At 40.2% G+C, this 25381-nt stretch overlaps 1 protein-coding gene across 1 annotated transcript in view; it reads left to right on the top strand.

Annotated features, from left to right (window-relative positions):
* Nucleotides 1–25381, top strand: part of CA10 (carbonic anhydrase 10) — a 731405-nt gene that overhangs the window by 682746 nt on the left and 23278 nt on the right. The window contains exons 6-7 of the mRNA XM_078156792.1: nucleotides 3362–3457; nucleotides 12765–12837. Coding sequence (XP_078012918.1) covers nucleotides 3362–3457; nucleotides 12765–12837 — 169 coding nt within the window. The remainder of the gene's footprint in view (nucleotides 1–3361; nucleotides 3458–12764; nucleotides 12838–25381) is intronic.

The following is a 25381-nucleotide window of genomic DNA, read 5'->3' as shown; positions in this document are numbered from 1 at the left end:
TCCCCCATGCCTCCTCATCTCCACCTTCTGGCTTCCCTGGCTTTCTTTCAGTCCCAGAAAAAAATCCTTTCTTCTATAGGAAGACGTTTCAATCCCTCTTAATCATATTGTCTTCCCATTCTTATTTACTTCCTATTTATCCTGTATGGAGCTTGTTTGTACATATTTGCTGGCTGGTCTCCCCCAATATACTTTGGGTTCCTTGAGGGCAGAGACTGTCTTTTGCCTCTTTTTGTATCCCCAGCACTTAGCACAGTGCCTAGCACATAGTAGGTATTTAATAAATGTTTATCAACTAACTTGAACTTTGTCATAGGAAGGTTGGGAATAAAACTCAAGTTTTCTAACTTGAAGTCCAATCCTCTTTCTGTTATTCTACACATTCCTACAAGTTTAAAAATGCCTTCAGAAAAATAATAATAATAACAATAGCTGTCATTTATTACTTTTAGGTTTACAAAGCACTTTGCATACATGCGCTCCTTTGATCTCATAAATAACCCTGCAGAGTAGGCTGCAAAAAATCCAAATAGATTGGTGGTAGTTTCTATATTTATGAAAGTGAGTATCCTGCATATATTCACTCCCTCATCTACCTTCTCCCCAAACCCTAAACGAATTGTGAATTCCCGGGATAATCACTTGATATCAGTTGGGTTGTAGAAATATTCAAATAAGTCACAACCATTCCAACTCAACAAACCTTTATTAAGCCCCTACTGTGTGCCAACATAATTGTTAGTCATTGGAGATATAAAAACAAAAATAAACCAAAAAACCAAGTATTTGTTAAGCTCCTACTGTGTGCCAGGTACTGTGCTAAGTGTTAGGGATACAAAGTAAGGCAACAACAGCCCTTGCTCTCAACCAGTTCAAAGTCCAGTGGAAGAGGCAACATGTAAATAATCAGATCCATGTAAGATACGTACAGAGTAGGTGAGTAAATTCACTAGCATCATCATGTTAGAAGAAACAGCATGGCACAGTGGAAAGAATGATGGCTTTGCAGTCAAAGGACCTGAATCCTAGATGTGCCACATATTCCCTGGGTGGTGTTGAGCAAGTCACTCCCCATCTCTGGGCCTCAATTGTCTCATCTGTAAAATGAGTGGGTTAGACTTGGTTCCCTCCCTCCATCTCCAAATCTATGATGCCAGTTTTACAGCTAGAGAAACTGAGGATCAAAGAGATTAAATGATTTCCTTAAGTTAAAAATTGGGAAGCGAAATAGAGGGTCAGGTTTTCTGACCCACATGCCCCTCTTCTGAATACCCCAGGTCACTTTATCTGAATTCAAAGCACAGTTCCAACATTTCAGGTCTTGTTGAATTCAGTATACATCCATATACTTTAGAGGAAGTGGTCCATGGCCCTGTAGATCTTCTTATACTCTTTCTTTGGCTGGAATGTCAGAGAGAAGTGTCACTTTGGGGCCATGAAATCCCTTGAACTACCTTCTCTTTACAATCCAATTCTCAGACTATGCTGAAATTTCCAAGTCACTCCTTAATACATTTCCCCTTGCTCAAGTGTGCTGGGAGGGTTGTCACAGATCATCTGTGCACATCATTAGGTACACATTTTGCCTCTCATTTAGAAACTGTCTAGGTGCTGGAGGGGAGAGCCACAGCACCCCACAGGGCCTCTAGACTCCTTTCACACTGCATAACTTACAAGGGAGCTGCTTCTTTACCCGTGGAAATACACCAGGGGGGGGAAGGCAGGCCCCAGGTTGCCTTTTGGAAGAGGATGGGTATAATAAACCCCTGGAGAGTCACTGCTCCCGCCAGAGAGCAGGCTTCATTTCCCAAGTGGGATTTCTCTTCCAATGGCATAGCAATCACCTTACTACCATCTGGCTCCATTGGCAAAACTCATGAAAAGTGAAAACATAAATAGGATTATTTTGAGCACAGAGAAAACTCTTGGATGTCCCTCCCTAAAACTCCACTATACCCGGGGTGTTTCTTTGCTCAGGGTGCTATCCTTCAGCAGATGATTACTCAGATATCAAAAAATAAGCAATCAAGTTGAGTTATTACAAAAGAATTATTCAAAGAACACATTAATCAGTGGAGTAACAAATGTCAGAGCCAGAATAATAAAAGCACCATGTTGTAGTGGATAGAAAGTTGGCCTCAGAGGCAAAAGACCTGAGTTCAAATCCTGTCTCACACGCTTACTAGCTGTTTGATCCTAAGTCACTTAAGCTCTTATCTATAAAATAAAGGGAGTTAGATTTGGTGGCCTTTGAGGTCTCTGCTAGCTTTAAGTATATGATCTTATACAATTCTCTAAAACTACAATTTGCAGAACAAGAGGTGATCTGAATTGATAGAAAGAGTTTTCTCCCTGGGAATTCCCCATACCAGTGAAATCATGAATCTGATCCTCAAAAATAATTTATTTGGAGGAGATTTATCCTGTTTCATTGTCTGACTGACTTTTAATTTTTAATTTTTTTTAATTTCTAAAATATTTTGGACAAGGACAATGCAGTTTCTCTCTCCCTTGGCAATGAGCATAGGTTCAATAACTGACAGAGTGATGGGTGAGATGTATTGGATGGGCCAACTAAAAGTTTAAACTTGGGTGGAGCTGCTTAAAAAAAAGAAAGAAAAAAGAAATCACCCCTCTTGGCTGAAGAATCATAAGCCTGAGCTCTTTTTTTCTCATTCTCTCTTTTATCCTATTTTCTCTTTCTCTCTGGTTCTCTCTCTTTCATTCTGTCATTCTCTTATTCTGTCTCTTGCATTGTCTGTATCTGTCTCTGTTTCTCATGCTTTTTCTTTCATTGTCTCTGTCTCTCCATCTCCTCCTCCTTTCTCTCTCCCTCCTTCCTCTCTCTCTCTCTCTCTCTCTCTCTCTCTCTCTCTCTCTCTCTCTCTCTCTCTCTCTCTCTCTCTCTCTCTCTTTGTCTCTCTTTCTCCCTGTCTCTCTTTCTCCCTCCCTCTCTCTCCTCCATGTCTCCCTTTCTTCTTTCCCTCCTCTCCTTTTGTAGTCTCAGCAGGTCACCAGGCTGCCTCCCTAGCTCACAACTCCTAGTTTGTCCCTATTACTGTGAAGAGCATTTTGTGATACCAGTGCCAGCTGCTGTTATAGCTCAGCAAGCCTACCAGCCCCCAGGAAATTCACTTACCAACAGCTTAGAGGAGACATCCTGGGTTGGGGCCAGGCAGAGCCAGATGGTCACTGGGGTTATTAAAATCATGCATGTTACCAGAAAATCTGTGAAATCCCCTCATTTCAAAAAGACTTTGTTTCTAATCATCTACAACATGCATTGTTGTTGATCCCCACGAATGTGATGTATGATGCCCTTTTTAATGCCACTGTTTGTTTTTTTTATCTCTCCTTCCAGGTTCAGCTAATCCACTATAACCATGAGTTATATACAAATGTCACAGAGGCTGCAAAAAGTCCAAATGGATTGGTGGTAGTTTCTATATTTATAAAAGTGAGTACCCTGCGTATATTCGTTCACTCCAGCATCTACCTTCTACCCAAACCCTAAAAGAATTGTGAATTCCTGTAATAATCATTTGATAACAGTTGGGTTGTAGAAATATTCAAATGAGTCATAACCATTCCTATTCAATACACCTTTGTTAAGCCCCTACTGTGTGTCAGGCATTATGTTAGTCATTGGAGATATAAAAACAAAAATAAAGTAGTCCCTGACCTCAAGGAGCTGACATTCTACCAACCAAGCTAAGCTATAGAAGACATCTAGATCCCTATTAGTATAAATAAGAATCCCATGAGGTGGTTGCATTATTCAAACTTGCACTGACTGCATATTTTCATTGGGCTGGAACCAGTTGCCACATTTTACATAATTGCAACTGTATATATTGCAAATTCAAATACAGGTGACTACTTCAAGGGATTCATCATTTGCACTAATAAGAACCTGGCTGTCCCTGTTTTGTTTTTTACTTATATCAGAATTCATGTGAAATGAAGTCTTTCCCAAAGGTATTTGGGGGCTCCCATTTCAGAAAACCTTAAATTTCCAGGGCAGACTATGTTTAAACTCTGAAAATGAAAAGAAGAATTAGCATGGTACAGTGAAAGGATTCTAGGCTCTGGAATCAGAGGTCTGTCAGTTAGTTCATAAGCATTTTTAAGCATGTATTATCTGCCACTAAACACTGAGGATATAAAGAAAGATAGAAGAGTCTTCGTCCTCAAGGAGCTTACATTCTAATGAGAGTTACGATGTGCAAATAAGTATATGCAAATAAGTTATATCCAGGATAAATTAGAGATAATTCACAGATGGATGTCCCTAGCATCAAGGAGGCTTAAGAAAAGCTTCCTGTAGATGGTGGAATTTTAACTGGGACTCGAAGGAAGCCAGGGAACCCAGGAGGTGGAGATGAAGAGGGAGAGCATTCCAGGCATGGGGACAGTCAGTGAAAATTCCTGGAGTCAGGAGATCCAGTGTCTTCTTTGAGGAACAGCAAGGCCAGTGTCACTGGAACAGAGGGATGGGAGAGAGGAGGGGTAGGGTAAGATGTAAGAATTCAGGAAAAAGTATAGGACAGGTTATGAAAGGCTTTAAAACTCAAACAGAGGATTTTATATTTGATCTTGGAGACAATAGGGAGCCATTAGAGTATTTTTAGTAGGGAATTGACATGATCAGGATTACTCTTTAAGAAAACCATTTAGACAGCTGTGTGGAATATAGACTAGAATGGAAGAGATCAGTATTGCAGTAGTCCAGGCATGGAGAGATGAGGGCTTGCACCAGGATAATAGCAGTGTCAGAGGAGAGAAGGGGACATATACAACAAGTATTTTGATGATAGAAACAAGAGGACTTAGCAACTGATGGGATATGGGAGGAGGCAGTGAGAGGGAGTGAGGAGTTAAAAATGATATCTACTTTATGAGCCTAAGTGGCTGAGAGGATGGTGGTTCTGTCCACAATAACAGGGAAGTTAGGAAGATGGGACAGTTTGCAGGGAAAGATAATGAAGTCTATGGTTCTGTAGACTAAGGCCTAAGGACATGAGAGCTGGGGCATCCCTTAGTTGGTCTCACTACCCTCCATGGCCACACAGACAGCCCATAGTATGGAGGAAGGCTTCAACTCACCAAGGAAAAAAAACCTAGGGAGTTCTTTACTTCCTTACCAAAAAGAAGATAGATGAGTAGATGGATAGATGGATAGATGGATGGATAGATAGATAGATAGATAGATGATAGATAGATAATAGAGAAGAGAAAGAGAAGAGAGGGAGGAGAAGACACAGAGAGAGAAAGAGGAGAGGAGAAATACAGAGACAAAGGAAGGAGAGAAAGAGGAGAAGAAGAGGAGGAGGAGGAGGAGGAGAGAAAGAGAGAGGTGATACAATGTCAGGGTCTGCCAAGTTGTATACTGTTCTTATTCTCAGAGCATAGGATTTAGAGCTGAAAGGAGCTGAGAGATTAGCTAAATCAACCCCTTTATTTTTTAAATAAGGAAACTGAGGCCTGGAGAGGGAAAGATCACACAAGAAATAAATAGCAGATCTGGAATTCAAACCCTCTGACTTCAACATGTGCTTTTCCCACTATTATGACCATGATGCCTCTCAATGCTACACCAAATAGTAATCACCAGGAATATCAGATTGTTGCCCCTACCCCCCAGCCCTTGCCCTGATTTGGCTACATACCAAGCATCTGCATATCTCTCTAAGAACTCACTAGGATAATCTCCCTGCTTCCCTTCATCCCCCATCCCCACAAATAAGTTTCAATTCATTTTTATTTTTAAAATAACTGTATGCCACACATAGGTCTGGAGTATGGGATTTGAAGGACAGAGTTTCAAACAATAATCAAATATGTCAACATCCCCCAAAATTAGTAATCACTTGAAGACAAACCATAACTAGGACAAAGCAATTAGAGTCACTGATGACACACTCTCATTCATTAGTATAGAAACAACTGAGTTTAGCTAATGGGAGGAATTAGTTTAAATGAGAATCTGCCAGATGATACCCTCTCCCTCAGATCCACCCAAAGCATAGTGAATTGGTACCCAACCTGACCCTACCTTGCACCCTGCCTCACTGCTCCTCACTCTGTCAGCAGCCTCTCCAGTAGCAGCCTCAAAATGTCTCAAGGCTTTTATCTCTTCTCTAAGAGTCAGTGTCCAAGGTTTTCTATCTCCTCCCTAAGGGGCAGTGAGTGTCCCAGGGTCTCTTTCTCTCAACATGGCCTTCTATCTAGGAATCCCTCACCCTCTATCATTAATTGCCTTTGAAGTTCATTTGAGAGTGAACTTAGCCCTCCGTGCCCTAGGGAGCATATTGCAAAGCTCATTCGGTGTGTCCACGTCACTAGTTACTGCTCTGCTGGGACACTGGGCTTTATTGTTCAAAGGCATTAGAGGAAATGCACAGACTAGAAATTTGAGTCCAGTTGAAAAGCTAATCAAAAGAGAAGCTGCCATCCAACGTTCTCATCTTTTTAAGTAGCCACATTCCTAGAAACCAACATTAGATTTATTTACTGAAAGACCATGAAGAGCTAATAAATATTTAGAAAACTGTTCAGAAGATGGTCAGCTAAAGCAGCATCATTCCTAGGCCATCCTTTAAAAGATATATGGATGGATTCTCCAGGCCCCATTCCATTTAACTTTGGTCTCCAGCTTATTCTCAGATCCTAGTACAGTTTTGAATCAATGGAAAGAGCCCTCTGAAAGCTCTACTGTATTCTGCCACAACCCCCCAACTCATTATTAGCATGTACCTTTCTAAATCCACACTTTATGTAAAGAGGAAACGGGATATTGGGGTCAGTGTGGAGCAATGGAAAGAGTGCTGGATTTGGAGTGAGAGCTCATGAATTCCAACCCTAGCTCTCCCATGTTATAACTCAGCCATACTGGACAAGGCACTTAAACTTCTCTATGCCTCAGTTTCACCATTTATAAAATTAGGGGGTTGAACTGGATAACCTTTAAAGTCATTTCTATTTCTGAAATAATGAAGCTATGGTCCTGTGAACTCAAGACAGATGTACTGTCACTTTTCAAAGTTAAATTCAGAAGGAAATTCTACTTCTTCCCAGATAATACAGCTGGTGCTACCTCTAAAATTCACAGCGTCATCTCCCACTCTAAGTGGGAGTTGTAGGAAGTTCTAGGCTCTTCTCTTGCTCATAAAGTAGTGGGAAAAGCACTGGCTAGGGAGTGACAGGACACCCATATCCTTAAATCTCACCCATGACACTACCTGTGTAGCCTACGTCAAGTTGCAACCTCCCTGGGACTCAGTTTCCCAGTTTGTAAAATGAGCAAGCTGAACTAGGAAGCCTCTGGTGTCACTGATTTGCTCTTCCTGATAATATTTTCTAGGCAGCATGGTATTGCGAGAAGAGCATGGAAGAGGCCTGGGTTTTGATTCCAACTACTTCTTCTGTGACTTCTTCTGTAGACCCATGATCCTCTGATCCTTTGGAAAAAAAAAAAACAGATCAAGGAGAAAGAAAAGATTTAAACATTCCCAAATGCTAGCCACAAATACAGTCAAATTTTTATAATGCCAGTTTAGCCCTTAACTAAGCCACAAAAAAGCCATTTGATGAACTTAATCAGGGAGTTCTTCCCTGTTCTGAAAACCTTCTTATCTGGTAACAATATCCTTTACAAAAGGGGCAGCTATCATTTGTTTCCCTCAGCCTCTGTTTTAGCAACCTCTCGCGAAGCTTCTCCTAAAGCCAAAAATTCAGACATCCACTTATGCTCCCTGTGCAATTGGAAAGACAAGAGATGGAGAGAATGGCCATATCAATATGAGCTAGTCCTGCTGGTCCCTCTGTTTGAGGTTCCTTGGCACAGCTGATGGCTTCAGCCTCCCTGGTTTGGAGCCCTGGTTAGTGAAAGTCCCGTCTGTAATATGGACACTCACTATGGCTTACAGTGATTGATCAGCTCAGAATACAGCATTTTTGCCTGCCAAATTGCTGATGTATTTAACAAGCAAAGGGGAAATATGTTTTCAGAAACATGCTGCACCTCCCCTGCAGACCAGTTTCCCCCACCCCACCCCAGGTCCAGCAGCTTATATGTTGATTGGGACTAAGAACATGTTCCCTGGGGCAAGTAGCTACTAAAAGTGAGTGGATTAAGTGTAATTGCTCCTGTCTCTAATTGGCCAGAATGGAGCTCACTGCCTCTCTTGTTCTTCCAGTGTTACCTCTGAGCTTTCTGCATGCATCAGACCCAACCAGAGCATACTGATGACTCCTTCTTGTCATTGTCAAACCTGTTCAATTCCCACTTGTTCAGGGGCCACTTTTCTAGAGTGTAATTATCCAAATAGAGGAGGAGTAATAGTTACTATTTTAATGTAATTATAAGCAGCTTACAGAGGCAAGGTGGTTAGAGGGCTGGCCTTAACATCCAGAAGACCTAGGTTCAAATTATCTCTGACACACACTGTGTGAACCTTGCAAGTCACTTAACCTGTCAGTGCCCCAGGGAGTTCTCTACAACTATAAAATGCCAAAGCCTCCTCTGTTGGAGAGAGTTTTCACACTGGGGTTTCCTACACTGATGAAATCATAGGCCTGATTTTAAAAAAAAGCAAATAGAGACCAAATAATAAGTATTTTTGTTATTGCTATCAACTGTTGCATTACTACTAACACCTATGGGATACCAGTCATTATATACACTCTTGGAAATATAAAATAGATGATAACAGATTTAGAAAGTCCTTTTAACCAAAAATGGGTACAATATTAATGAAGCATAGGGTCCATTATCCCAAGGCAAGATAAATAAAGAGTAATCAGAAAAGAAAAAATGCTAATAAATATTCTCAAGACAAAAACCTGCTGAGATTCTGTTGGAACAAACAGATCTCATTTGTCTGAGTAATAGTAAAAATGAACAATAGGTAGCATCCTTAAAGTGAAATATCTTTCTAAGAGGGAAAAAAACATATAGGTATACATTGAAAAGCAACATTTGTCATAAGCTACACTCAACTTCTATCTAAGCCAGATGAATGAGTGAAAAAAACAACATATTAAGCACTTATTATGTGCAAAGCATTGCACTAAATCCTGGGAATAAAAATCTAGAAGAGGAGCTCACATTCTAAGGGGAAAAACAATACCTGTGGAAGGTTTCAGCTACAAGGTGGATGGAATGCTCTCATGGTCCTTAGGGTACAAAAGTAAAACAGATGGTAATACTTCTTCTTTAATGTCATTTCCATTGATAAAATCATATTGGTTTCTATTGTTAAATCACTTCACAGTGCCATGGTCTTTTATGATAAGAACTTTCCTTTCTGTGTCTATAGTAGCTGTGGCCAGTACAACTGTGGGAGTAATTGTTCAGATGCATGTTCACAGGAATTGCTTCCCAGGATGATGCCTAAGAGCACTGGGCTGAAAGTCTTGCACGATTAGAAGATTAGGAGAAAAGTTCAGCCTATAAAGTTAACTGCTCATGACTTGTAACTCTAGTCAAAAGTTAGGTGGTAGAAAGGGTTGAAAATGCTGGTGTAAAAGGAGGGATGTGCCTATCTGGGGACTTCATTTAAGTCTAGCCCACTAACCCCTGCTTAACCCTCCCCATCTTCCCACCCACCCCACCCAATGACCAAAGGGAATTGAAATTTGGCTCTAATTGCAACTCTTCCATGTACCATTAACTCTCCACTTAAGCTCAGTTACACCACATACATATTTAAGGCTCCCACCAATCCATGGCACCAACACACTAAAATCAACAAGTTTTCTCTGTACAGTTTTTAAATTTACTCAGTTGTTCTTAACCGATGCATAAAGGTCTCAGCCCAGAAGTGTAATGGTGACCAGATATTGAGTTTACAATGGCCCAAAGTCTCTATGTGGAACATAACATATTTATCACCAATCATAAATAATACTTTTGTTTCTCTTTCTTGGGGATGCACTGGGGTAGAGCAGAAATTCTTAACCTGTGTGTGTGTGTGTGTATGTGTGTGTTATAAATCAGGGCTCCATTTGGCATTCTGGTGAAGCCAATGGATCCCTTCTCATAATAATTTTCTTTTAATATGTAAAATTATGTACATAAAATTACAAGATGTCAATTATATTGAAATGTGATTATGAAAATATTTTAAAGCAAATTAACAAACCATAGGTTAAGAACCCCTGTTTCAGAGAATAATCTATGAAATAGCTTTCAAATAGCTGTAGGTCAACCTACAAGGGAGGTAACATTTGGTTCTGTGCTTACAGTCTCTGAAAAGAATCAGGGTTGATTGTGTGCATTTCTCAGATGGGTAGAAATCTACCTTTGCCAAACATCCTAAAACTGCCTTTTTGTCATAGGATCATAGATGAAAGCTAGAAGGAATCTTGGAGGCCATTGTGTGTGATGCACTCATTTCATAAATGAGAAAATTGAGATGGGGAAGTTTAAGCACAACTAATAGAAGGATGACATAGTCTCTTCAACACAGTTCTTCCTGACACCAAATCCAGTACCCATACATTATACCATGCAGTCAGTAAGAACAAAAACAGAAACAAAACAAAATAAAACCATACAACAAAGAGAAACAGAAGAAACATAAGCAATCAATGCAATTTCGAAACTCAGAATTACCTATTGGATATATATTGTGACATCCCTAACCCTTAAGATAGATCTGTTTTTAAGGCAGATGAGTCACAACTTCCAACTAGAAACTTACAATAAATCAGAACACGGAGGCCAGTGCAGGAAAGGAGAGATGACTATATGTCAGGAAAACCACAATTAAAAGTGCTTTCCAGAAAAGACCTCTGTTTGGCATTTAGAGCTCCTCATAACCTAGCCCCTTCCTACTTTCCTAACTTTCTTGCACCTTACCTCTACCTCTTTAGCTTCCTTGGCTTCCTTCAAGACTGAGAGCAAATCCAACCTTCGGCAGGACCCCTTTTCCAGTCCCCCTAGCTACCCATGCCTCCCATTTCAAATTGCTCTCATCTACTCATCTAACAACCTAGTCACCTAGTACTTAGTTATTTATCTCTTGTATTCCCCCATTAGATATGAGATTTTTGAGGGTGGGAACTGGTGTTTTCTTAACCTCTCTGCATATCCCCAACATGGTACCTGTCACATAGGAAGGACTTAATAAATATTTGGTGACTGATATTCTTATTTACTCAAACCTAGAAATAGACATAGCAGCCTTGTTTTTTTTCACCAAAAGAAGAAGGGGATATCACAGAACCTGTGTGCATGAAACAGAAGTAGACAGGAACCTCAAAATGCAACATGCCTGTGTCCTCTAAAAACTAGAGCTGTCTATTTTGCTTTGAAACTCCTTGATGGCGCTGTTGTCAGGAAAAGTGATCTATGCCTAGGCTAGAGGTAACTGTACACTCCTTGAAGGCAGGGATCATGCCTAATGCCATCTTTCCATCTCCCCATTTTTGTATCTCCTCCACAGTGACTTCTCTATAGTTCAGTGGATCTCTAGCTTCCTCCCTAAGCATAAATCATAAGTCCTTCATACCTGCATGCTTCTTATGTCTTTCCATGAATGCTTTCCATAAATAGAAGTTGGCCCAACACACTAGAAGCTTCCCTTTGGCTCTTTTGGTATTTTTTGTGGATACCAGTGCAGCTCTCAGGTCATTTTTATTAAACAATCATTCCACAGCCTTTTCTAGGTTCCTTTATCTTGCAGGTGATTTTATATCACTTTTTTTTACATGTGAGTCATTATTAGCAATAGGCTGAAATTTACTACTTAGGTGACTTTAAACATGTCAATAACCTCACCAGACCTCAGGTTCTTCATCTGTAGAATAAGGGGTTTGGATTAGATGGCTGCTGAGGTCACGTCCAGCTCTATATCTACAATCCTATATGCAAGGCACTATAATAGGGATTTGGGATATAAAGACCAAAATTATAAAAATGAAACAATACTTCAAGGAGAGAATAAAACCTATATTCAGATTCATAAAGTACAATTCATACAGACTAAGAGATAGAGAGTACTAACAACTAGGGGATCAGGAAAGATCAAATATAGGAACTAGCTGCTAAACTATGTTTTAAAGGAAGCTTTCCCTTTGAGGGAATTTCCTCCACTAGAGTGGAGGGAAGGAGTGCCTCTCTCACACAGGAATAGCCTATACGATAGGCAACAAAGTGGGAAATGGAATAATGATTCCAGGGAAAAGCTAGTGGGCCAATTTGAAGCAAAGAGCACACAGAAGGGAATATATAATATGAATCAATGGAAAAGGTAGGTGCATCATTCCCATTGCCTTTTGGGACATCTGCAGTTATGACTCTTCTGAGTCACTGGTATTCTGTGATCCATAGTCATATAGTGTCACTGGGAAAAAATGAATGCTAAAGAGAGAGGCTTTTCCATCAGTGGGTAACTTGACATCCTTGAAAGTCTTGCATTTATATAGATGTTTAATAAGTGGTTGAAATGAATTGTGCTGAATTGAGGGACAAAAAAAAATCAAGCTTTTAGTTGTTCTAGTGGACTGGATATGATGGATGCACATTCCTGATAACAATGGGTCTGTTATGACAGGATTCCATTACCTTTTTTACTTGTAACTTGGAAGAGATCTGCTTCCCTCATCTCCCAGAGAATTTCAGATGCATCAGGGTTCATCTCTGACCTAAAACATCCTTCCTTTCTTGATCTCTCCCCTAAGTAAGTGTTCTTATTGGAGATGCTTATCATGTGACAATCTAGATTCAATCATTAATTGTTTTTTTTCTCCACCCCTAGGTTTCTGATTCATCAAATCCATTTCTTAATCGAATGCTAAACAGAGACACCATCACAAGAATAACTTATAAAAGTAAGTCCAGTTTCAGGTCCTATATGACAACTGTCCTGAATTTTTGAGCCTTCTATCTGAAGGTAGAAACCTGGGTCAGAAAGTTTCCTAAGGCCCCTTGCAGCTACACTTAGCATTTGATTCCATCAGAAGTCACTCTGAAGAACCACAGTTTGTCAAGGGGCAGCTTACAACGAATAAAAGTCACCAGGGCATTGTTTTGGCATATTTCCTTCTGGTATGATAATTATGATAATGATGATGGTCATTTTTCTGGGGAGTGGTAAGGAGCTGGGGGATTATGTGTTGTCTGAGAAGCTCAATGACATCTCTTGACCAACATTCTGGGTCCTGCAGATTAATGTACAGATACTACACATAGGTTTTAGAAAGGGTAGCCGAGTACCATGGACAGAGCCGAGCTATCTTCAAGTGTCTGCAGTGAAACTAGGTCTGTTTCACAGGTGAGAGATCCTTTCAGGAGATTCTTATGTATGTCCCTGAAACTTTGCTCAAGTGCATTACACATAGAAGTGGTTTCTTTTCATGTCTACACAACCTTTCTCAGTCATAGGAATCTACCTAGATTCATTCTTCTCCAGGTACTCTGAAGAGAAAGGGCAGATACATCCTGATGCTTCCCCTCATAATGCCAGAGGAAGGGAGGAGAATGGTTTCTTTTTGTACTTGATCTAACAACAACCTAGAAAGCTAGGAGGGTTGAGAAACTCTGCAAAATAGCACAGATCTGGGGGGCAGAGAGTATAGAGGGACAAGTATATCTAGCTTCTGGTAGAAGAAAGAGCACTGAGGCAGCTAGATGGCCCAGTGGATAGAACATTGGGCCTGGAGTCAGGAGGATCTAAGTTCAAATACAGCCTCAGATACTTACTAGCTAGCTGTGTGACCCTGGGCAAGTCACCTAACTCTCGTTGCCTCCAAAATTAAAAAAAAAAGTAAAATAAATAAATGCAACATTATAGGGCAGCTAGCCAGTGCAGTGAATAGAGCACCGGCCTTGACCGGACACTTGACACTTATTAGCTGTGTGACCCTGGGCAAGTCATTTAGCCCCAGTTGCCTCACCAAAAAAAAAAAGAAGAAAGAGCACTCAAGTAGTGACAGATCTGAGATTCAACTGTTCTGACTCCAAATCTAGGATTCTTTTCACTGTACCTTGTTACTTCTAATATGATAATATCTGTCATGCCTATTTAGCAGGGTTATTGTGATGATCAAATGAGATGATGCCTATAAAATGTGTTGAAAACCTAAACATGTTTCATAGGTGTCAGCTTTTGTTATCTCCATTGCTATTACTGTATTTGTGAAAGCATTTTTAAGTTCACAGGAATTGGTGGTACAGTAAAATGAGCACTGAACATTAACTCCCTGAGGTCCCTTCCAGAGGCAGCTAGGGGGCACAGTGGATAGAATGCTGGACCTGGATTAAAGAAGACCTGGAGTTCAAATCTACCTCAGACATTTACTAGTTGTGTGACCTCGGACAATTCACTTACCTCTTTGCCTCAGTTTCCTCAACTATAAAGTAAAGATAATAATAGCACCTACCTCCCAGTTTTGTTATGAGAATCAAATAAGATAGTATTTTAAAATGTTTAGCAGAGTGCCTATCAATTAGAAGGCTCCTAATAAATGCTTATTTCCTTCCCTCCCCTCTGATTCTAACACTGAAGATTTATAAAGCAATCAGTAGGCAGTATAGTGCAATGGAAGGAGAAGTGAATTGGGAGTCAGAGACCCTCTGTTCAGGTCTTGGCTCTGCTCTTTACTTAATGTGTGACCCTGAGAAGGTCCCTTGGGCCTCAGTTTCCTCATCTTTTGGTAGAGAGGAGTTGGACTTAGATGACCTCTAAGCTTCCAGATCTAAGTGTCTGACCAAAGTTAAAAGGGGTAAGAAGATGCTTTCTTCTCATGCAACTGGTTGAGTTCTACTCTAGATCATAACTTCCCACAGAATTTACCAAATCAGCTCATCTCAAAGAGAATGTGGCAAGGGCTACAGGTAGAAGGTCCTAAAGTAGAAAGGAACCAGGAGTATTAGTGGATAATCCAGAGTCAATAGCCATCACTGAGACTACTAAGCTATGAGATAGAAAGTAGTATATTAAGAGAGTTTGGGGGGATTACTGAAAACACGTCATCCAGGGTCAGAATGCAAGGTTCAATGACAAGATCATAGGATATATTTAGAGTCAAAAAAGGACCTTAGGAACCCTCTAATCCAATCCTCTCATTTTACAGAGGAGGAAACTGAGGCCCAGAAAGATTAAGTGATTTACTAATGGATTTGAACCTAGGTCATTTGACTCCAAATCAAGTTTCCTTATAGGACTCTGAATCCCACAAATTTCTTACTTTGCTGCATTCAACTTTCCTTGGTATGAATATGTTTTTAAGACTGTGAAAGGCTGTCCTTACCTTACAGCTCCTGCTATATTTACTGTCAGCATTAAGCACAAAGTCTGGCACATAGTAGGGACTTGATAAAGATTCGTTGGCTTGACTTGATTACCGCTGTATAGCTCCCACCATCCTTGTTCCTTCCTCTCCATGAAAATAGTAAGCCTTGGTGGGTTGAGGAGGTGATTGCTTTCAGGGCCCATCTGTAGAGCTCATGAAAAGCTTCTTCTCTTCTTCCTTCCTCACATGCTTCAGTGCAGAAGCCTGGCCTATGGAATATAGTACAGATAGATACCATTTACGCAGCAAAATCAAGCTGTTCAGATAATAACTCTATTCTTTCCTCATCAGTATTCCTATGCAGTCCTCTCTAACTATACATAAAGCATAGTCAGCTGAGGGGTTTTTTTCCTGCCCCTTGTGCAAATAGCATATTTTATAACCTCCCATAAAAGATTATTATATTTTAACTTTTTTGATTAAAAAAGCATGAAAATTAAATAAAATGTCTTTAAATAATTGTGAATTTGTAGCTTGGAGATTGTGAAAAGCCGTGAAATTACATAGAAAGCTCCAACACATAATCTAACAGATTGCCAACCACCAAGTCAATGTTATCTGAATAGTTCTTCCTTTTCCTAAGCACTCTTATAATTAATATTAAGTGGTGTGACTGTTAAAGATGAAAGACTCAACAGGGCCCTTCATTATGTTTTAACTCCATCTGTATTAGATATCCATGAGGAGGGCTGCCTTCATGCACATTGGGGATGGAGAAATGGGAGGGGGGAGGATTTTATTAAGTTTTGTGATATGGACTATAGCATGGTGATTCAAAAGCCCAAATTCTTTCATTTCCATTCATTTAGTCATTCATTTGACATGCACTTATTAAGTATCAGCTGTTTGTAAAGCACTGTACTAAGGCTCTGAGGGAAATACAAAGTTTAAGTGTGACTCGGTTAAGTGAAGCGTCTCTGATTACCCCTTTCCCAGTGAGGTCCAGTGGTCTGCTCTGGAGACCTGCCTCACTGCCTCCATTATAATTAATCATTTTACATATATGTGTATGTGTGTGTGTGTGTGCGCGTGCATGCGTGTGTGTGTGTATTGGTTTTTTTTTAAGAAAGGGTGTTAGATAGACTGTCCAAACATCTTGTTTCTAGTCTTGGCTTTGCCATTTTCACCTAGGTGGCACAGTGGATAGAGCATAGGACTTGCAGTCAAGCTGACCTGAGTTCAAATCTTACCTCAGATACTTTCTAGCCATTCGATCTTGGGCAAGTCACTTAACCCCTCTTGGCCTCAGTTTCCTCATCTGTAAAATGGGGACAATATTCATACCTACCTCTTAGAGAAGAAGTAACATTTGTAAACACACTTTTCAAACTTTAAAATTCTATGAATTCTATAATTTATATATATATATATATATATATATATATATATATAATTCTATAGCATTCTACAAATACTAGCTATTATTTGTCAACCATATGGCCTTGAGTAGGTCATTTTAACTCTCAGGTTCTCAGTTTCCTCAAAATGGGAATAATCATTCCTTCCTTGTTTGGCTTATGGGGTAATTGTGAGAATCAAATGATGGGTTGTATGTAAAAGGGCTTTGTAAACTGCATCATGTTATAGTAAGAGATTCCTAGCCCTAATTCTAATCCTAGAGTTGGTGTAGCTAATGGCATCAGGGAAGAGTAGAAAGAGAAGTAGCTGGAATCTAACTTACCAATGCTTGTCACCATCTGGCGTCTGTTATAAATGAGCTAAAGCCATCCCAATTCCTGCCCCTTGTGGTTAGAGGTAACTGGGGCCCCTGGATCAACTGGTATTTTGTGCTCCAATGTACAGACAATATAATGTAGCCATTCTAGGTACAGCAACCTTTCTCACATTACCAGGGTAGATGCCCTGCAGGGATAATGACAGCGTTTAAAAGAAAAAACAAAAAACCAATAGACAAAACCACTTGTTATGTGCAGGAAACTGCTCTCTTATGAAAATTATTTACTCATGAGAAGGTCCAAACCTTCCCTCTCCCCTCATAGTAAGACATTTATCTTGGATATAGCCCAGGAGATGGAAGGTATAGGTTCACTGGTCTGCTCTGAGGACCTGCCATGTTGCCATTTATGAAATAAATCATTTAATATAATTTTTTTTGTTTGGACATCTGGCAGCTAAGTAGTACAGTGGATAAAGAGGTAGACCCAGATTCAGGGAGAGCTGAGTTCAAATCCAGCCTCAATCACTTACTAGTTGTATGATCTTGGGCAAATCACTTAACCTCTGCCTTCCTTAGTTTCCTCAGCTGTAAAATGGAAATTAAAAATAGTACCTACCTATCAAGGTTGTTGTGAGGTTCAAATCAGATAATATTTGTAAAGTACTATGTAAATGCTAACCATTATCATCATCATCATCATCATCATCATCATTCTTGGAGGAAGAAGTGATGTCATTTGATTTCATTCATTTATTTATCAATTGGGTACACATGAAAATGTCATTCAGGATATCACTAAATGTGCATGGGAGATCAACAGCACTTTCAGTTAATTAGTCAATAAACATTTATTAAGCAAGTACTATATGCCAGGCACTTCAATAATTGTTAGTGATGCAAAAAGAAGCAAAAGATAGTCCCTGCCCTCAAAGACTTTACAATCTAATGGGGGAGACAACATGCAAACATATATGCAAAGCAAGCTATATACAGGAAAAAATAGGAAATAATTAAGAGATGAAAGGCAGTGGAATTAAAAGAAGTTGGGGAAGACTTTCTCTAGAAAAGGGAAATTTTAGTTGGGAATTAAAGGAAGCCAGGGAGATCAGCAGTTGGAGAAGAGAAGGGAAAATGTTCCAGGCAGGGGGGATAGCCAGAGAGAAAGCTCAGAAATTGGAGATGGGATGTCTTGTTCATGGAACAAGCCAGGAGGCCAGTCTCACTGGATCACAGAGTCCATGTGAGGGAGTTAAGGTGTGAGAAGACTGGAAAGGTAGCAGGGGGCTAAGTTATAAAGGGCTGTGAATACCAAACAGAACATTTTGTATGTAATCCAGGAGGCCACAGAAATCTATTGGAGTTTAAATAATGTAGTACTGTACCCTCAGGGTACACCCCTCCAACTTGCACCCAGACTAACAGTTTCGGTCCCACGAAGGGCAACAATTACCTCAAGGTTCAAAAATACCCTTTGCATCACCACTTCTAAAACTATAGTTCATGAGCTCCCACTGGCACACATATCTTTAATAATCAACAAGTAGACACCATGAACTCAAAGCAAAGGCATTTAATAAGATGGCACAGTGAGAAGAGTAGCTTCTAAACATTCCTCCCATAAACCTGACATATACTCTCCTATAAATATTCATAATATCAATGGAAAGAGTGAGCACACACACGCAGGATACCACAGGCTATTTCACAGTTGCTTCATAGATCATCCTTTCTCCATTCCTTCTTGTCCCTCATTAAGGATACCTCAATGGGGATGTGTCCCTAAAGTATAAATCATCCAGGGTTCTACTGCCATTGAGTAAAGCCCCCTTATTTCATAGATAAGGCAAATGGAGAAAGCCAGAGAGGTTGTGATTTGACAGTTAGAATGTGGCAAAGCTAACACTTGAGCCAAGATCCACTGATGCCAAATCTATAGCTCCTTCCAGTGCAATAGCAGCAAGAATAATAGAATAAGAATAATATGAGGAAGTATGAGGTAAGAGATAGAGAACTGGATTCGGTTTCAGAAAGATTCAAGTTCAAGTCCACTTCTGACACAGTTTGTCTTTGTGATGTTGGGCAAGTCACTTAACCTCTCAGTGTTCTAGGCAACTCAAAGACTATTACTTGAAGAACAAGTGGCAACCTGCATTTATAGTGGTGATTTCCTCATAAGGGGTTGCCTATGCCAATGACAGAGTTCTGAACCAAAAATATTAATAATGTCTGCTATTGGGGGATACTTTCAGGGAGCTTACAGAAGACAAACTTCCTTCCTAATTCTTTTATCCAATTACAAGAAGCAATTATTTTTTCAACCCACCTACATAATTCTCTATAGCACATTAAATATAAAAGAATATGGAAAAATAGTTTTTCAGAACCATTTCTATATGAGCTCTATTGAACAACATAAGAATACAATTAACAAAGTCCCTTAATGCTGTTTGCCTCAGTTTCCTCATCTGTAAAATGAGCTGGAGAAAGAAATGGCAAACCATTCTAGTATCTTTGCCAAGAAGACACCAAATGGGATCACAAAGAGTCAGACACAACTGAAAAAAATGACCAAATGTGTCAAATATGTGTTATATTCTATGTGATTTGAAATTGCGTGTGGAGAAAGAGCAAACATTTTAAAAAAACAGAGAAATTAAACTATTTTATAATGGAGGAGAGGAAAATAATACCTCTGTCATAGGCCAATGGTCTTCTTACTTTTACTCTATGTGGTTATTTATGGGGACACATAGTAACATAATAATAACAATAGATAATGATAGCTAACATTTATATATCACTTTAAGATTTACAAAGCACTTCATAGTATTATCTCATTTGATTCCCCCTAACAACCCTAGGAGGTACATTATCTCCATTTTACAGATGAGGAAACTGAGTCAAATAGGGGATAAGTGACTTACCCAAGGTCCCACAACTAGCAGGTAGCTGAAGCTGGATTTGAACTCAGTTTTTCCTGACCCCAGATCCAGATCCCTATTCACTACACTAAGTGGCTACTTCTAATAATGTTATAAGATGATAGATTTCCAGCTGGAAGGATTTTTAGAGACCACTTGGTCCAATGCTCCCATTTTACAGCTGAGGAAACTGAGATCCAAAAAGGTCTAATAACTCTTCCAGGGTATAAAGGTCTTAAGTGGTGGAACCTGGATGATATGACCTACAGTGTGAGGAGCTAGATGGATTTTTTTTTTATGTAACAAGTATGCTTCCTGAAAGGGAAGAAATTATGTAAATTGATTTTTTTATGAATCAAATCACAATTCAAATATAGTGATGGAACCAACTATTTATGAGTACTTTGTAAGACAAAGATTATTTTTTTGTAAGGCAAATAATCATCCCTCTAATTACCATCTATGTCAATGTGGCTTTTCATTTAGTTGGTTTACTTAGAGTTAAGCACATCAGCTGTAACTGAATCCGTGATGACCATGCTATCACAGGCTGCAATTGTCCAACAGAGATTACCTCTGACCCTGCCCAGAAACTTAGAAGAGATGAACCACTTGGGATGGCCTGTGAAGAAGGCTGATCTAAATCAGAAGAATGAACTGTGGGGAAAAGAGGAGTCACTGGAAAGCAATGATGTGAAAAAGAAAGGAGGGTGGTATGTGAGGCATCACTAAGCTTCTGTTTCAAAGGATCATAGGATCTCAGAATGCCCAAGCTGAAAATGTCCTATATGAGTGCTTCCAGGGGTAGAGAACCTGTGGCATCGAGGCCACCTGGGGCCTCCTAGGTCCTTGGATGTGGCCTTTTGACTGAGTCCAATTTTTACAGAACAAATCCTTTTATTAAGGAGATTTATTCTTTGAAGTTTGGATTCAGCCAAAGGACCACACTTGAGGACCTAGAGGGCCACATATGGCCTCGAGGCCACAGGTTCTCCACCCCTGGTTAATCCATCCAGTCGCTTTGTTTCATATGGAATAAATAGACCCAGAGAGGGAGAGTAATTTGCCCAAAATTGGATGGCAATAGCAAACATCAGAGCCAGACCTGAACTGAAGTCTCCTGACACAATACATAGTTGGGCCACACACATGCGCGCGCGCACACACACACACACACACATATGCACATAATGTATTTTCTGAAAGAATGAAAATAAGAAATTGCTCTTTCTTCTAAAAATATTATTGAAAACAATTTTGTTCTATTTGAATATTGTCAGAGTTCCCCTCTTTTCCCCCTTTTATTCAAATTCTTAACAGCCACCCCCAGTACTGAAAAGGTTTAGAAATGTCATTTAAACTCTCTTTACCTGTCACTTTATTCTCATGCAACTGGTATTTTGTTTTTAAAAATGGGATTTGACCAAACTTTCAAAACCACAAAATAATACAAACTAATAACTAAGTGCTGAGGAGCAGAGAACCTATTTAACTAGGTGGTTATCTAGTCTTGTCTCCAACTTTTTCAAGTGAGGAAACTGAGAACTGGAGAGGTAGGCAGCTATAGGTAATGCAATGAATAAAGTCAGGAAGATCTGAATTCAAATCCTGACTCGGGTGCTAGCCATGTGACCCTGGGCAAATCACTTTGCCTCTCTGTACCTCAGTTTCCTCATTTGTAAAGTAAGGGACTTCAACAGCCTCCAAAATCTCTTCCAGTCATAACCCTACATCCTGAAAAGGAAGTCATTTGTCTAACATCTCACAAGTTGTGACTGGCAAGGCCAAATCTAAAACCTGACTCTTATGCCCAGGTTCTTTCTTCTACACTAAACATTCTTTGTTGTTCAGTCATTTTTCAGTCATGTCTAACTCTTCATCACTCCATTTGGGGTTTTCTTGGCTAGCAGTATGCCATTTCCTCCTCCAGCTCATTTTACAGATGAGGGAACTGAGGCAAACAGGGTTAAGTGACTTGCTGAGAGTCACACAGCTAGTAAGAGTCTGACCAGATTTGAACTCAGGAAGATGTGTCTTTCTGACTCCAGGCCCAACGCTCTGTGCACCTAACCACCTAGTTGACCCAAGTTTTTCTTAGGTAGGTTAAATATTCTCCCTGCACTCTTACTTGGACCAAGTATTGACCAAGCAATATCTCTACTTTATGGAGCATGCCAAGGCAAAAAGTGTCCAGTCAGTGGCCTAATGATCCTCTAAGGCCTTAAGGCTACATGGGGCCTTCTGAATCCTTTAGTGCAGCCTTTTGACTGAATCCAAATTTTACAAAACAAATCCATATTTCAATTTGAATTCAGTCAAAAGGCTGCACTTAAGGATTTAGAAGGCCCCAGGTGGCCTTAAGGCCTGATTCCCCATCTATGCTCTAAGGTCTCTTCCAACTCTAAAATCTAGTGGTTGACAATCTCACATTCAAAATTAAGATGGCCTTGCTGTGCTTCTGATGAATCTCTACAAAAGAAACAGACAAGGATGAGTAAAAGTTTATCAAGGCCAGCTTTGTAACACTTGGTAAGAGCTTCTTCAAATGTCTTTGTGAGAACTGCCCATCTAGGGCTCCCCTTTAGGCCTCAAGGCTAAAAGAACAACATGCTAGGTTATGATAAACCTTCTCCAACACTTCTCACATTTCTCAGACCTTCGGAAGGTGTCATCGGTTCCTCCTGGAGAAGCTATGTGAATGATCCTGAAAGAACACAATAGAATCTGAGGGTATGAAATCCCTCAGACCTTCTCTGTGCACAGATTTAGAGCTGAAAGGGGCCTTATTGGCCCTTCAGGCCAACTGTCTTGTTTTCCAGGTGAGGAAAATGAGGCACAAAAAGGTTAAGTAACTTGTCCAAGGTCACACAGCAAGAAAATGTCTAAGGCAGGATTTTAAACCCAGGTCTTTCTGAGACCAAGTCCGGTGCCCTATCCTTTTCCCTTGCAAAAAGGCTTTAAATGCCAAACAGAGAAAATTGTATTTTCAACAGGGAACCACTGATACTTTTTGAAAAAGGAAGTGATGTGAACAGACTACACTTGAGGGTTGTCTGTTTGGCAACTGTATGCAGGAGAGGGGAAGACTGGATGCATTGAGACTAATTAATCAGTGAGTCAACAAGCATTTATTAAATGCTAAATAGATGACAGGCACCATGCTAAGCACTGCAGATACAAAGAAAGGCAAAAACAGGTCCCCCACCTTCAAGCAGCTCAAATCCTAATGAGGGAGACAGCATTTTTTTAAAAATAGGCACATAGAAGCTATAGTAGATGGAAGATTTGCAAAGTATGTCTACAAATAGAGGGAAGGTGGTGGTTGTTATTGTTTGCCTTCATTTTTGAAGAGGACCAGTGGGGTGATGTCTCAACTGGAGCGTGAATTGAACTTAAGTGAGACAGAGCTGCACAAAGTCATCAGCCTCACTCTCTCTTCCAGAGGTAGATAGAAGGTAAGCTCAAAGGGAAGGCATCTAAAGTCTCTTCCAGCTCTGAATCCAAGATCCTATGATAAGCCTAGAAAGACAGCGGTACTAAATACCAGGCTTCTAAATGTCCCCAAGTTTCAGCCTGAAACAAGGCCCTGTCTTTGTAGCATCAGTATTCTTCTGGTCACATTGTATGGCTGGCAATCATGGAATTCCACAGCCTCCAAGGAATTAAAATTGTGTGTCACCCAAAGTTGAAATGGAGAGACCCAGTGTCAGGTGTGGGGCAGGTAGCCAGAACATGAATAGAATACCGGGACTCATCTTCCTGTGTTCAAACCTGGCCTCAGACACTTGCTAGCTGTGTGACCCTGGGCAAGTTGCTTAACCCTATTTGCCTCAGTTTCTTCATCTGTAAAATGAGCTGGAGAAAGAAACAGCAAACCACTCAAGTCTTTTAGCCAAGAAAACCCCAAAAGGGGTCACAAAGAGTCAGACACAACTGAAATGACTCAACAACAGAATGTGCCTCAAAAAAAAAGGCCTATTAGTTGATCCTCAAAACAACGTTAAGAGGTAAGTGCTATTGTTATCACCATTTACAGCTGAGAAAACTGAGGCATACAGCAGGTAAAAGACTTGCCCTGGGTTATGTAGTTACTATCTGAGGCCTGTGGAGACTAAAATCAGAGCAAAATCAGTGTATTAATGGTGACTCATACAACTGCTAACAAAGTGAGTCAGAGGGGCCACTTCAATAAGGCCAGTGACCCCATGAGGAGGGAACCCTCTTTATTGACAGGCAAGAATGGAGGGGGTCTGGGTAATTGGGGAACATTACTATTGGCTGTATTGAGAAAAGTGAGTTGGCATTCAGGTGTGGCTAATCATGCCCCTCTCTGACAATTAAGGAATGTTAATTGTTTTATGGAATTCCTTTGCCTCTTGTAATCTTGGCTAGGAGATTTGAACCTCCAGGTTTGTTGTCCCCCTGAGGGAGATCAAACTCCCCTAATTACACAAGGACAGGCAAGGACAGATGACTTGTCTTTTGGGCTATGGCGCCAGGTTAAGCTGGTTGGGGCTTACAGACAACAAGCAGATGTCTCAGGAGCTAATGGCATGAATAATAACAACTTTTCCTTTCAACTACACCTTTAAACTAACATGGAGGGAAAACTGCATTGATTAGTTTAACTCAAAAAGAGAAAAGTAGTTTGACAAAATGGGGTAGTAATGCAGAAATAAGGTCAATTACAGAATAGAATCATTTATTAAATGATACAGAATAATTTTAATTTTGTCGGGTCAAATTTGAAATCAGATCTTCCTGATTCTAAGCCTGGTGCTCTATCCACTGTGCTTCCTAGCTACCTATAGGACAGACCTGTACAACTTGTAAATTTCTTTGAGTTGCAGATAGGTTAGACTAGAGACAGACTGACAATGGTTGGTTGACACGTGACAAACAGGAGAGTGCAAAGTGGCAATCCTACATTTTTCTCAGGCAGCCTGAAATCCTTTGGGAGCCCCACAAGCCAAGCAGCCTGCAGGCCATATGTTGCGTAGGCCTGCTATAGGATGATCCCTAGAACCAGCCTGACAGTCAATAGATAATGTATTCTTAAACACTCGGAATACAAAGAAAGGCATTCCCTGACCTCAAAGAGCATACATTCTAATGGGCAATGAAATTTCTAAGGACAGCTGAACTTCAAGGAGATCCAGTCCATGGGGAATCCCAGAATCAACAAACCTACTGCTATCACTCTATAGAGAAAGTCAAAAGGCTATGTTCAAGGACATGTCTTTCCCCTTCTCCTCCTAGAAGCCTTTCTCCACACATTACCCCTTTCCAAATCTTCAGGTATTCTGTAACCCAGGAAAAATGCAACTACTTTTTCTCTTTGCTCCAACAAACCCATCTGCTATGTCTTTCATTCTCCTTCCTGCTGCTCAAATAAAATGAAATAAAAGATTAGCCCCACACTAGAGTAACCAATTTGCATCTAATGCAAGCTCCGTTAAACAAATCACATTGACCTTTTAAT

Source organism: Phascolarctos cinereus, unplaced genomic scaffold, assembly GCF_003287225.1.
Source record: "Phascolarctos cinereus isolate Bilbo 61053 unplaced genomic scaffold, phaCin_HiC Scaffold_5;HRSCAF=322, whole genome shotgun sequence".
Taxonomy (NCBI): Eukaryota; Metazoa; Chordata; class Mammalia; order Diprotodontia; family Phascolarctidae; genus Phascolarctos; species Phascolarctos cinereus.
The sequence above is the reverse complement of the archived record's forward strand: the minus strand, read 5'-3'. Positions and strand labels throughout refer to the sequence as shown.